Here is a 15,251-nt window from a genome sequence, read left to right as displayed (position 1 = left end):
ATATTATATATATATATAATGAAATTAATTTTTAATAGATTTAACAAATTATCTACTGTAACAACTTGATAAATTTTACATCTGGCATATATAAATTTAGTAGAATTAATTTTATACTATAATTAAGAGAAAATCACGAACATAGCTTATAATTTCCCAACAGACAATTTCAAAATCCTGAATTGATAATTACACCATAAAGAACTAGGAAGAAGAGTGCAACGAGCCCGCGGGAATGGCTAAATTTGGTGCTCTAGATATACATATAAATGACAGTTACTATTCAATCGTTTTCTCCTTTTATTGTCAAGAGTCCTCAACTCTCTCGTGTCGTTACCTAGTTGTTTGTATGTGTCTCCGTGTTTCATTTCTTACGAACATATATATGCTCACATTTTTTATAAGAGCGCTCAGTTCTTGGCTTGTCGAGTACCTACACCGCTATTATCAAACTTTCCACTCTCTTTAGAAGTTTCTTCTGACTTCGCCCGAGCTCTCCCCTTTATGTTGACTTCACAACTCCATCACTCGGCACCGTACGTTATCTGATCACTTTCACAAATAGCTCAAATTTCTGGCGAGAAAGCAAAATGAAAAGAGATGTCGACGGCTATTTTTAAAGTACCAACCCTTTCTTTCCGTGGAAAGAATGATATTGCTGAAATATTAAAAAATTTAGCTGCATTCACAGAATTGGAAATAATTTTGGATCATTAAAAGTTATTAGAGAATACTTAAGCATTAATGATAATGCTGCAAAAACATTTTAGGATCAATTCAAGCGTTCTATCTATAATTATTTTGATAATCCAAATAAAATTATTTTCGGATCTATGTATATCTAGCTAAATGTTTAGATACTTCATAACCGTTCTTTTCATGATATCTATAAGTTTCTTAACATTGCTCTACGTTTTTTTTTTTGTTTATTGCCAATATTTGCAGAATTATTTCGGAGCATTTTATTTCTCTTAATTATATTTTTTTTTTAATTTGAATTTGAAATTAGTTATTAATATTATCAGTTTATACCATTTTATTCATGATTCAAATCAATATTGATATGAATCAATTGATGAATCAATGAATATAATTTATCTAACACATATAAATGTGTGTGTGTGTGTGTGTGTGTGTGTGTGTGTGTGTGTGTGTGTGTGTGTGTGTGTGTGTGTAAATGCAGGATTATATTTAAGTCTAATAGAGATGTATAGGATTATTACTGTCATAAAAATTCTATTGCCAGTTTATATATAGTCACTTTATTCTAGCAGATTTATTGCTTTGTAAATATATATGATGCATTCCGAATATTTTATGGTATATCAATTATTTAATTATCGCTCATAATTCGGTCTTCTCACACAAAGGCAAAATAAGATATCATCTGTCCACATTCTGTTGACAACACAATTAGCTGAGAAATAAAACTGCCATATCCGCCAGGTTAACAAGTATGTTTCATAGGAGTCTCACTTGAAAGTATCCATTTCTCCTTTAAGAGTTCTCCTTTAGGTGTTGGATCTTGGAGAGGTTCAGTGGGTGTAGCGAGGTCTGCAGAAAGTTATGCGAAATTCCCGGGAAACTCTCGAGCTACGAATCTCCGCCAATAGACGAGGCGGAGTCGAATCGTCGTACGAAGATCCGACGCGGAGGACGAAGAGGATTAATTAGAACTGCCCGTTTCGTCGGTGGAACGACATTAACTCACTTCCCTTTATGTCTGATCGTTTGTGATTGCGATTAAAGGCTTAAACACTATTACTTAACGATCGGTCGAACAAAACGCGTATTAGATCCGAGGAAATAGATCGATCTTCGCAAAGCCGGTCTTGTCAAAAGACTTACCGTATTTCTTCTTTCTCGCAATTGGTACGTTCCGCATTAAAGATTTTTTTATCTCTTTTCAGAACAAGAATTTAATCTCCAATATTTTTTGCAATGAATTAATTTCAATTAACTATTCTGTGACATAAAACAGAGTCTGCTGCAAAATTATTTTATTTTTTCAAACAAATCTGCTTACATAAGCTTATATTAATTAATTAAGTTAAATCATTTTAATATTTATATAGTCATGTAGTCTTATCAAAAATATCGCCCACATAATAAATCATGAAATCTTATCTATCTTTACTATAAAAAGTGGAATGTTTAAAATCTATTTAAAATTTATTTTCCAAAACAAATGTTTAATAATAACTGTTTTAGCTTTAAACGTTTTAGTATTTTAAATTTAAATACTATATTATTTTAAATTAAGTTCTTTAGATTTTCTAATAAATCATTACCTAAGCTTTAAGTCTTAAGTTAAAACAGCTTTTGATGTTTTCATTTTAAAATACTTTTTAAAACTAAATATCTTTCTAAAATATTTCCAAATAATATATTTACAAAATTATATATCTTTATACATTTTTTAATAAGACACTTTTCAAAATTAAACACTTTTTAGTTTTACATGCTCGTTTAAAGCTAAAACATCTTATTTAAGTACTTATTTAAAAAATGGAGACAAATAAAACATTTTAATACTTATTTTAAAATTAAACATCTTCTTTTATGAGTGTTCTTGTAAGGTAGCAGATAAAGACAATATATTATTATGCGGCATCGTTAAATGAAATTTAATGTAATGCGAAACACAAACGAAAAGGAAAAATTTACAGCATAAGTCACGTTACGGAATGAAGAAAATGTAAGTTTCACTGAAGGGAAAAACTTTCTTTGCTTCTCATCAAATCTCTGTCATTTAAATCCTGCTGTGCACAGTCGGGTTTAGTTCGCTTAGAGAATACTTCTGCAATACTCTCCACTTGTCTTCGTTAGTGCTTTTTCTGGGATTAAAATAAAGTAAGATGGACGAAATTTTTTCGTGATTTTCTCTTTCAATTAGCGGATTTTCTTTCGAATATTGCTTTTTTATTTTGTACATCAATAGTGAAAATAAATTGTGTACGTCGTGTTTCTATAGATTACTGTCCGCCTTTTTTATTTTAAAGACGTAATTTGCTGGAAAGAATGATTTTGTAAAATTTTATCGTAGTAATTATACGTGAATCAATTTCAAATTAATTCTCATTCAAATTAATTCTCATCATCAGTCGACGATAGAATCGTTTAGTAATTAAACTTGCGAATGTACTCCAATTTCTCTTATTATATCGACTATGAATACATCACTGTGTATTTTGGTATATTTTTCTTACTTACAAAGTAATCTTTAAACTTTCGATACTTGTGGAAATATAGTATACATAGTAAGTTGGGATTTTCTGGGCATGTATATGTGTGCACGATTATACCAATACGTCGAGTAATGTAGAAAATGTAAATTGGATTCGTACCTTCCCTTTTAGTGAAGTAAAAGCATTAAAGTCTTACGCAAGCGTAGGACTATTAATTATGTTTACCGATAGCGGTAAATACAAAGTAAAGAGGAACATCGTTTTCTACGATATTATTACATCTCTATTAAAATGCCATCAACGAAACACGAAACACGAAACACATGACGAAGTGAAGCGAAATAATTTTAATCATTGTCGGAGAATCGTGAGGGAAGCTTATTCATAAACATACAACCGAGCACAAAAGTTTTCGATAAATTCAACGCGTTTAACAATGTCCCAATGCTGATAAATTGCGACATGACGTTTCTTCAATTCGACGACGCATAAATCAAAACAGACAGTATTGTATCGAGACAATCGACACGCGGCTGCTTAAGGCCGCGCAGGTACGCCATTGCTACACCTCTGCAGCATTCGCCTTTAATAAATTTCTACCCGCAGAGTAGATGGTACGGTGCTTTCCATCGTGCATCGTGCAAAATGAAGGAAAAAGGAAAATGTACGCCGTCGATGAAAAGTGGGGAAACGCCCTTGCCCGATTGTCCTCGACCCTCATTGGCCTTTCTCGCGTACTTTCATCCACCAACGCGGGGCTCCACCGTATAATTGGACAAACATTGGCTGATATTTATGCAAGTGTTATATTCGCACTTTACGCACAGTTACGTATAAATATAAATTCTGTAGATTCGAGTGCCGTGAGAGAGAGTATCATGAAATAAAAATGCTCGTGGAAACGAAATCATACTCGAGCCAAATGCTTTTACAGTCAGGTCAGGATACCTGAGATATGTACATGAGGAAAATGTCACGAATAAATTTGAAGTAACAAGAAATTACGAAGAGAGAATAAGATGGAAAGAGATTGTACAATTCTGATTGATATTCAAACGCGTTTGTGTTAACAGTGACTTGTTGATGTTAATTGGAAAGTATACAGAAAGTATGTAAAGTAAGCTAAAGCATTTTTTTGAAATGCACTTCTGAAAAATACAGAATGAGGAAGCGGAATCGATCTTATAAAAGCATTTCATAGTAATGTTTCAATACGAAATTTTCTCTAGTGCATAATTTTATTAATGTGAAGAGAGTTATCATTAAATGAATAGAAATTAAGTTGAGTTGTTAAAATAATCATGTGCGATTTAATGCATACATTAAAAGCTAAAATAAACAAAAAAATTACCATTTCCTGCTGTTATGATGTTTCCCAGCTGCAATATCTTGCTTAAGGTTTTTCCACTTTCCTCCGGCGTAACTGATGCACCAGCTTCTTGTTGCGTCATTCCCATCTGTAACGTAAACAATATTTTAATGCTCAATGTTGCTTAGGGCTGCCGCACACAAAATTTCTATAACAGTAACCTTAAGACGTGAACTTAAGCTAATGGGCCAATAAAATATTGCGTTAGATCTACGTACTAACGGAAATAGCAGTAAACTTATTCATAAGGCGAATTTCAACCGGTTGAAATTCACCTAATCGTGAGGTTATGGATAGTAGAAGTTTATTGTTATTTCCAATTTCCGTTAGATTACGTAAACTTAAAGCAATATCCTGACTAGCAGCTTAAGTTCACTGAACGGCAACCTTTATACAAATAGAATATAAATATATCTTAAATCAAAACATGAATTATGCCTCCGATGCGATTTTTATTAGTATAATAAACTGTTTTGTTAATTACTTTTACTGATTGATTATATATTATCAATTACAAATATAACTATATCTATTCAGCATCATTTAAATATAACATTTAAATAATGTAAGATTTAAAGATTCGTGTTTAAAATTTGTGTAAAGTCTTATTATAACGATATCTTTTTAAAATTTGTTTTTTATTTTGCAAAGAATTAAATTTTTTCTCCTAATTATTTAAATTTTACGAGAAATTAACAGATCTGAATTAAGCTGATCAAATATATCCTCCAATGCTACTTGATAGCACGCTCTTCTCTTAATAATAAGAGATGATATTTAAGCATGATTCGACCTAATTTGTAACTCGATTCTCGTTTACTTGGATATCCTTGACCCGGCGCGAACGGTAATATTAATTAACATCTAACTCATAGAGCTCTCGTAAATTGTGTCTCACTGTGGTTTCCTTCAACTTTGTTAGCGTGATTACACAAGGAGAAATGTTAAGAGATACTCGGAAGATGGAGAAGAAGAAGGAGAGGCGCGAGTTAAATATAACTTTCGTTATAAACGAAAACTTATCAAATACTCAAACTAAGACTAAATATAAGTACTTATGTCACCTATGATATTTAGTTTTACGCGCACTACATTTTATTAAGGTATTATTATAAATAATATTTCGCAAAAATTATCGTTGTGGATTTGAACAACTTACAAATTTCGGAGAATTTAATCAAATATTATTGATCCTTTCAAATCTCTCAATAAAATGATAAAAACTTTCAGAACATGTGCGTTATTTTATGTAAAACGCTTGGAGAAGTTAGTGACAGACTAAAACTTTATTTATTTTATCATTTCAATTTATGTTCTAGAAATTTTAACATTTTATTGACATATTGAGAGAACATATCTTTTTTCTATAATTTATAAATAAATTGAAATTTTTGTAATTTAAAATTAAATAAAAATTAAAGTCGCTCAATAAGCATGTAAATGCATTAATTTTGCAATGATTAAATTAATTATCGATATCACAATTATCGAATTATTAAATTTTAATACATTTTAAATATTCATAAAAAAATTATAAAAAAATAATATTGTAATAGAAAAGATAATATTTTATTATTAATAGGATATCGTTTATCTAATTTAGTTTTTGAATTATCTTTAATAAAGAGTTCACATTATATTCACAAAAATTTCAATAGTTATTTAATAATTTTCTTGGTACATTACATTATTGTACATTACATTATTACAATAAACATAATAAATTATGTAACATAAAATACAATAAACTAATATAATTTCAGTAGTATAATCGACTAAATTTCGTTTTTTAGAAAGCATTGAGAAAAATAGTTTTTGTTGTTTTGCGCACTACTAAAATAAATACAAAGATACTGGATGAAACGGCAAAATTCAATTTTCTTTTCTTCAGAAAATGAGAAAAACGGTTGTTTCTTCCGAAGGACTTCTGTTTTTCGTAAATGCCAACGTTCTTCCTAAGTTTCGACCATGCTGTGATAACCTTCGAAGTAGGACGATAGTAAATACATATATTTTTACAGATATGAGTGAATCTATGTCAAATTCGTAATCGAGATGTAAATTGCACCATTTGGTCGATTGCCAGTATTCTCTTTCTTTTCTTCTCTCTCTCTCTCTCTCTCTCTCTCTCTCTCTCTCTCTCTCTCTCTTCATCTATTGATGAAGGACCTTCGTCTTCTGTTTATGCTATGCTTTTGGTGTTGCTCTTCTTGTCCAAGTTACTAATCGGTCTCTTGCCTGCACGTTCTCTTGATTGGTTCGTCCCTGCACGTGCAAACACACTTATAGATACCTTAGCTACATTATTCGGCATGTTGAATGTGAGCTTTATTGCTGGAATGATTCCAACGGTCGGAAACAGGGACACCGCCGTGATTTGATCTAGATTGCCTGAAATGCGGCAACGCGAATATACATACACATCGAGAATATTAAACGCATGGCAGACCATAGTCGCTCCATCCTCGTTCCTGTCTGCGCATGTCATTTTACTGATCAGCGTAACTCTCGCATACAGAGCCTTTATGTCGTTATTAAGTTCGACATGCGTTGGATTGTGTATAATTTGGAACGCGTATAATTTGAAATGACTACCGTCGATAACAGCAAAATAACTGAGCGCACTGTTACAAATATATTTTTTATTTACACTATAGATCAAAATATTTTTCTCTCGAAATAGAGAGGAATTCTGAGCATAGACATGTAATACCGGTGTTTACGACATTCCGAATATTTTAATTAATCATGACTGTGATATCGAATAAATCCATTCTTAAAATATTGGATTCATTTGCACGTGACTCGAACTTCAGGTTTTATATCGTGTGTCTTGGGAACGTTGCTTTATAAAAATAATTGCTGTTACTTTTTGTAAAAAGTAATTTGTTACTTTTATTTAGAAAGTAATAGTTTTACTTTTTTTATTTTTTGTTTTAATGATTGATTGTAACAATCAATAGTGTAATTAAAATTTTTTAAGTTAATCTTCATATAGCAAGCTTTTCCTTATATATTAACTTAATATAATAAATTGTGTATTTTTTATATTAATATTTTTATTTTTTAATAATATTTATCTTTAGAAATTTTGATTGTAATTCATAAATATAAATTTTATTAAAAATTTAAAAATGGAACATTATTTTGAAACATTAATATTGTTATTAAAAGTGCATTCTAATTTTTAAGTGAAAGGAGGCTTAAAAAAGTCGAAAATGAAACAAGAATATTAAAATTTGAATAAATACATTACGTCCGTGCTCAATTTTCAAAATATTTCTCAAACGCTGCGAACAGTTCACCCTTAATAATTTTATCATACCCAGGAGATTAAAATCTATAATAAAATTCTTTTCTTACATCTTTTTGAGCAGAAATCGATCTCTTTTTAATATCCTCTTTTTATAGCTCACGTTACATATGTGTACTTATAGATACTACAGTATTCAGTATTTTTAACATTTATATTTGTATTTAAACAAAATATTTTTATTTGATTAAAAAGATAATGTAATCTATTAAAAATAGATAATAATAGGAATTAAAATAAAACGATAAAACGGATAAATTCATTCCAGTTACTGTAAAAATGTAACGACATACCATTGTCGTTACAAACAAACAAAAGTAACAGTCGTTATTGAAAAAAATGTAACGATAACTGCGGGCGTTACAAATAATGCGCGGTGTTATTTCCCAACCTTGCAAACAACCATGCGTTGCAACTATTCTGAATCAATATTAGAAACACGATTCTATCAGAATGTTTAACCTACATTTTGTATTATTGAAATTTTATTGTCACGATTATTGCAAATTATGATACAGTAAATTACAATAAATTGCGAAGAGACGTATTAATATATTTTTTAAATACTTTGTTAATTGTCTAATTTATAAGCACACATATAAGAATTGATATATCTTCACGTCCCAAAATTGTATATCAGAATTTCTCAACATTTACATTTGTCGCGATGGGAATTGTCGAACAGCGACTGCGTTTCTGATAACATGATGACGCATTTGTAAACGTTATGACGCGCGTAACTGAAGTTTCGAATTCAAGCATTGTTTCAGTTGCAGTTCTGTGCAAATTGTCTACAGCTGGATTTAATCGGCAACATGCCTTATCTTGCTACGATAATATGGCGTTGGAAAAGAACAGTACACAAAGCTAGAAAACTCGCGCGAGGAACGTGGACTCTCGTAAATTACAACAGTCGTCCTTCCATGAGTATTATCATTCCAGTGATAAATAATCGCATATAACTGTGCCATTTTGCTTAATACTTCTGTAGGCATGAAACATTTTTCACTGCCAAGATAATTCTTTTTTTTTTTATCCATATTCTCAGAGATATTTCTTTTTATACTATCTTGTTATACTTTTTACATTTCGATAAAAAAATTTTCTTTTATTGTTTATAGTGTATTTTCTGCAAATATATTTCCAATGATGCTATTCCTATATAATAACAGTTAGATTAATAATAATCATTTTGAAAATATTACTAAATGTAATATAAATATATTTTTTTATTTAATATTATTTCGCATATTTTATTAATTTAACAGCATAAGCATTTAACAGATGCAACAGTCGACATTTGGAGTCTAATGGACAGTCACGATTCATATCTACGCATATAGCGTGTAATTTATGACGTCAAAAAAAAAGTATAATCTTATGATAGATGAAAATGGCGATGTGCCCATGTTTGCGTAGACATCGCAGAAACTATCGCATTCACGTTCGCTTCCTGACTTATTGGTCACTACAGCCATGATAAATAACCGTATTAAGTTGAGAGCTCGTGCGAAAGGAAAATCCGCAATGAAAGAGCGAATAAAAAAAGAAGTATTGCATCCAGTACAGAGAATTAAATTTTGTCTGTAGCCAGCTAGCGCAAATTGGAGTTAATTAAACATGTATTCACACGTAGAAATTGCGTTAACGCCTATTTATTAGAAATAAAAGCGAACGTTTTATTGAAAGTATCTTTAGTTTCGTTGTGAATTAATAAATTGTATATTAATTAGCAAATCTTAATAGCCAATATAATTCCAAATTATCATATCGCAATATTAATTATTTTCAATATATAATCATGAATATTTACATATTCATGATGTACCTAATAATAAACATGATTACAAATGTCTTTATTACACTTTTTGTTGATTTAGACTCATTATTAGCAATATTTAGTGAAAAAAAAAAATATTTTTATTAGGTGACAACTTCTTTGATGAAAGTTTAAAGGTAATATACACACACGCGCGCGCACGCACACACATATATATATATATATATAGTTAAGCTACAATGTTTTGTATTAAATAAAAGTTCGTCACACACTAAAATGTGATACATGAAAGAAACTTTTTATGTTTGTATTGATAATATTGATCAACATAGCAAGTTAGAATAAAAATCAGAATAAAGATTGAAAATAAATAAAAGAAAGGGATGTAATGCCCCAAATTTATATTTTTCATGCTAGAACAACACGACCTATCGAATGATGAATGATTGTGGTCCATTGAAAAATGGGATCTCTCGTATGGATTACGCGTAACATTGAGCAGCGTAACTGATGCGTTTCTCCGATTTATCGAAAATCTTTTCCATAAAGAGCATGACTCTATAAAATTGCTTTCTCTCTGCCAATAAAATAGGAAGAAAGTTCGACTTGCCGGATGAATGCGTGCTTATATGAATATATCATAAAAAAGAAAATCTTTAATTCTGAACCACCAAATGGCAGTAACGTTTATCTGCAATAATCCCTCCCAACATATTTTTTCAGAACCAAAACGGAGCTTCTATAAAACTTTTTAAAATTACCTGTTATAAGTTTAGGAGTGATATTACATATTTTAATTATATCAAGAGTTCGGCATTAACGGGCAAAGTTTTTAGGATCGTACTAACAAAAGTCGGCGTTCTTTCATTGGCACTATGCTTTTATCGCTATTTTTACGCGAAGGCCATTAAATGTTTCCTCAGTATAATAGTGCAATGTTTTCTAACTTGAAGTTTCTCGAACGCGAATCTTTCTTAGAAGTACTTTTTTATAGGCGTACTGAGTAATCATACTATAAACAAAAATATTGATTTAAAATGTAAATTATAATAAATAATAGGCACATGTAGTATTAATTTTATTAAATAAAGTAATAATTATTATTAATTTTAGAATTTTTGAATTATTGAATTATAATACTAAAATAGATTAATAAAAAAAATATATTCCTTTTGTATTTTTCGTTTGCACTGCTAATAATGTTTCTGAAGAACGCAAGAAAAACTTAAAAGGGAAAACTTAAGACTGCAGTTAAATATATTTTGCAAGAATTAACTCGGTGAATTATTTACAACGAATAAGTATTTTAAACCTTCCACCGCGAAACCTGTATATTTACACTCATATTTATTCCGTGTACTGGATAACATAAATTATATAAAAAGAATATCGTACCCACAAATTTAATTTGCGTTTAATTTCCGTAAGAAGACAATTTAATTTATTATACTAATAAAATATAATATACTAAAAAAAAAAAATAATAACCGTGAAAAAAGAATAATGAATATCGACAAATATTGCTAAAATAATTCGAGAATTGTATCACTAGAAAATATACGCGCGTGACAATTTATACCAGAATGTTGAACTGTATTAACACAAGCCGATAATTTTCTATTCATATAGAGAACTAATTTCATCGATAACGATCCTAACGATCAAACGACAAATTAATTAACAACTGAATGAGTCACAAGAACAAAGGTAGCGCGTGTAAACGTGTTAATGACGCGAGCAATTGCACGTCACCGTCGGACTTTTAAGCTACCTTTGACACCTGTCGACTTTATAGCGTTGGATACCTCGTAAAGCTACGACGTAATCGTTGCCGAGTTGCTCTTTCCAATAGCGAAATCTCGAGATCTTTTGATTTAGTTAGAATAATTTGAGCCTTTAAATGTCAATATATTTGCCTCTGAATATCGAGTTGACGAACTTATGTCCGTATGACGCATCAAAGCAAAATAGATCGATTTTTATGTACTTTGTAAAAAAATATGTAGAAGTAAAGAGCATGTATAGATCATGATAGTTCGAATTTTTTTATGCGGATACAAAGTACTTGAGTCATGTTTTTAAAGAAGTTAGTCCGCATGACCTACTTCGATGAGGAACCGTAAATATCACGAGGCGCGTGTTTGATTGAATTGAAATACGGGATCGCAAAAATGCAAATGGCGGATTTTTCACTTTTATTGGATTGTTCTTGTTGCACGTGGCGCGAATTAATTTCATCTGAGCATTTTTCCCGCACTTTATTGTTCGCGGTCTGATAATTTATTCATTGAAAAGCGATAGACTGATAATGATAAAATTTGATAAAATTTTACGTTCTTAGTTGTCATAATGTTGAATTGCTAAAACGTGACATAACATCTCACCTTTCACGATAATCTAAAAGTAAATTCCTGTTTACGTTCACAGAAAAACATGTAATTATGGATAATTGAATCTTTGTAAATTAGGGAAAAGGTCAGCTTTTTCTTCCTATTTTCTGCTTGATGTAAAAAACAGTGATTGCACTGAGAAACATTTCTGGTTGAAAATGAATGAACCAGAAGATTGATCATATTAGTTAGATTTATCTCTACTGGAATTGCAATATAAATTCAACTAGATTCAAATTCTGATTTATCTATTTTCAATAAGAATCCCAATTAATGCAGTTAGATTTTTTTTCAGTGCGTTAATAAAATTGTTCATCGAAGAGATGTCATAGAAAAAAAACGAGTGCGTATAAAATCCGATAATGATATCGGATGTAGTCAAGCAATAGCCACTATACACAACGTTTGTAAAAGATTTTTTCCCCGATTTATGAATATATATTCAGAAAAATGCATTTTCAACGAAAGAGTATTATCCTGAAAACAATTCTGAGTAAAACAATCTTTTAGATTCAAAAACGACAGCATTAAAGATTAAGTGTTAATTGTTCTGATTAATTTCGAAATAAATTTAAGCGTAAATATCATCCTCAAGTTATCCGAAATGTTTTTACAATTTGCTGCGGACTATCACTTTTCTATTACATATACAGTGCAAAATTAATCGCATAAATTAAAAATTAGCGAATTATTGAACATTCAGTAAAAAATTATGTATCTTAAAATAGCAATAATTCTTTGATATAATATTAAATAACTTCTTTAAACATATATCTAATTTTACTGGAAATTATTTATTACAAAACTCATTGCATGTGTGTGTAAATAATGCAACACTTACACAGATTACAAAAATAGTTTGTTGATAGAAAATTGAAATACTCAGAAATAATAGTCCGCCGCAGGGAAATAATAAAATGGAATAAGAAAGCGCTGTACTGACGACAACTGTATTAGGTACTACAGCATTTACTGCAGCACTTACAATAATATGTAGCAATACATTTCTATCTGGAAACGCTGCGCGTTGTATTAAGACGCGATCGTAACAAAACCGTCTGGTGCGTGGGTGCAGCGTGCGCGTGTTCCATATAATTTCCACGTTGATACAAGACCCCGACCTTTCGTCCTCGGTCTCAAGTTTCTAGAGTTTCTCGCTTTTGCCGGTATTATGATCAGCCCACGACAGAGAAAATGCGCGTCAGCGGAAAATTTCGTCGGGCTGTTTGCGTCATAGGAATCGGTTCGCACTTCTCTTGTGGCGTTTATGATTTTTCTCGAGAAGAGCCTTTCTTCTTTTTCATGATACTGGGAATGACAAGTTTGCGGATTCCAGTCGTTAACACTGATACAACTTTATGAACAAAAGTTTGTTAATAAAAGCTTGCTTACGATATTGCATGAGGATAAAGAAGTGCAGCAAGTCGGAAAAGATACGATGATTTAGTGGAACGACACAGATTTTCGTTATGAAGATACGAGATGCAGAAAAGTTGAAAATTCTGGTCCCTTAAGAGGGATTTCTGATCCCATCAAGAATGAAGATCGCTAGTGAAGCACACCTTTAACGAGATTACGTCATTTTGCTGCGTTGTGATATGTTCCTGGCACATTTTAAAGAAATTTTGAATCAAGTGAAATTGCGAGCACTTGAAAAAGAACGTGACGATATGATGATCGTATACGAGGGGAAATATTCTAAATAAAATTGCCGGACATTTTATTTTAAAACGAAAGTCTCACACTGATATTTTTATATTTTTAATTACGCTAGTTTTTTTATTCTCGTAACAACCAACTAATACAAGCTTATAAATAAAAAGCATATTCTCAATATAATATATAAAGGTTAATATTTTAACCATAATGATTATGTTGGATGCCTTCCATTTAGTGATACAAGTCGGCATAAGTATATTGTTTTGTCTTTGTTATTATAAGATAGAATGACATTTATGTCAACTTGTATCATTAAATAGAAAGCACCAGTTTCATAATGTATATTGTAAAAATATCAAAACACAGATAATATTTTCGTATTACATTTTCGTATAACATTTTCATTATCGAAAATCCCTGATTTATGTCATAGAAGGAATACCATATTATGCATATATCTACTTTCACTCGTGCATTAGTAATTGATCTCTCTGCGAGACCAACTTATGTATACATGGTTAGCATCTCTATTTGCATTATGAATATTAACACGTAACGAAATATACACAGAACCTGTCTGATCTTCGATATAATCTTAGTAGTATTCAGTTCCCGCGTTAACGATGAAAATAACGGTGGCATTAAAGAAGAATTGCCAAGAGAGTCGGCATCGTGGCTATAAAAGCGAATCTTGCCATATCACGATCAAATTTAAGGTTTCTCATAAGGTCTTCCGAATATTGATGTCATATTTGGAAAAAATAAATAAACTTACACCATGGACTCGATAAATTTCGGAACGACTGCTGGGTAGACACAATCGATATCATCTCGAAGATCAGACTCATAAAAATATAAATATCTCATAAAACGTTCGTGTGTGAAAAAGAAACATCGTGATCGTAAAGTAGCTTGCTAAAAGCAATGCTTTTCAATATCTAAATAGAATACGCGAATAAAAATACGCGAATCCAAATTTTGTTGAAAACATTGGAAGATAAATCATGGAAACAAACATTAAACTTATACAGAATAAGACATCTGCTTAGCTCCCCCTCTCCCCCACTTAATCAAATTTTAATGAATAAATTATATAATAAAAAAATTTTTTGCTCATTTCGTTTAGGCAAAAAAATTTTTTGTGAGAGGGTTGAGAAGATCAGTCAATTAGTCTCTTCATGTATTAATAACAACCGATTTGGAAAATCAAATATACAGGATTTATATGCTTTCATATTCATATAATTTCAATTTTTGCGCTGTATCCTCTTAAAAATTTGCCTCTTGGAGCAAACAGTCATATTTATCCCTTATGAGAGATGAGGGAGCTGATTGACAACCTTCTCACGAAAAAGATTTTTTTTTTTAGCTAAGCGAAATGAGCGCAAAAATGTTTTCTTGCGGAAATGAAATAAATAGCGCATTATTATATAATTTATTCATTAAAATTTGGTTAAGTGGGGAGGACCAGCTAGACAGATGTTAGAATAAGAATTCATATATAAGGATAAAATATGTTTTACTGTTATATTCTTTTAGAAGTATATATTTT

General features: G+C 30.7%; 1 protein-coding gene across 1 annotated transcript in view; it reads right to left on the bottom strand.

Annotated features, from left to right (window-relative positions):
- LOC108690500 (regulating synaptic membrane exocytosis protein 1) overlaps positions 1-15,251 on the bottom strand; it is a 124,697-nt gene that overhangs the window by 106,798 nt on the left and 2,648 nt on the right. The window contains exon 2 of the mRNA XM_018197814.1: positions 4,540-4,645. Coding sequence (XP_018053303.1) covers positions 4,540-4,645 — 106 coding nt within the window. The remainder of the gene's footprint in view (positions 1-4,539; positions 4,646-15,251) is intronic.

This window comes from Atta colombica, unplaced genomic scaffold (assembly GCF_001594045.1).
Source record: "Atta colombica isolate Treedump-2 unplaced genomic scaffold, Acol1.0 scaffold33, whole genome shotgun sequence".
Taxonomy (NCBI): Eukaryota; Metazoa; Arthropoda; class Insecta; order Hymenoptera; family Formicidae; genus Atta; species Atta colombica.
The sequence above is the reverse complement of the archived record's forward strand: the minus strand, read 5'-3'. Positions and strand labels throughout refer to the sequence as shown.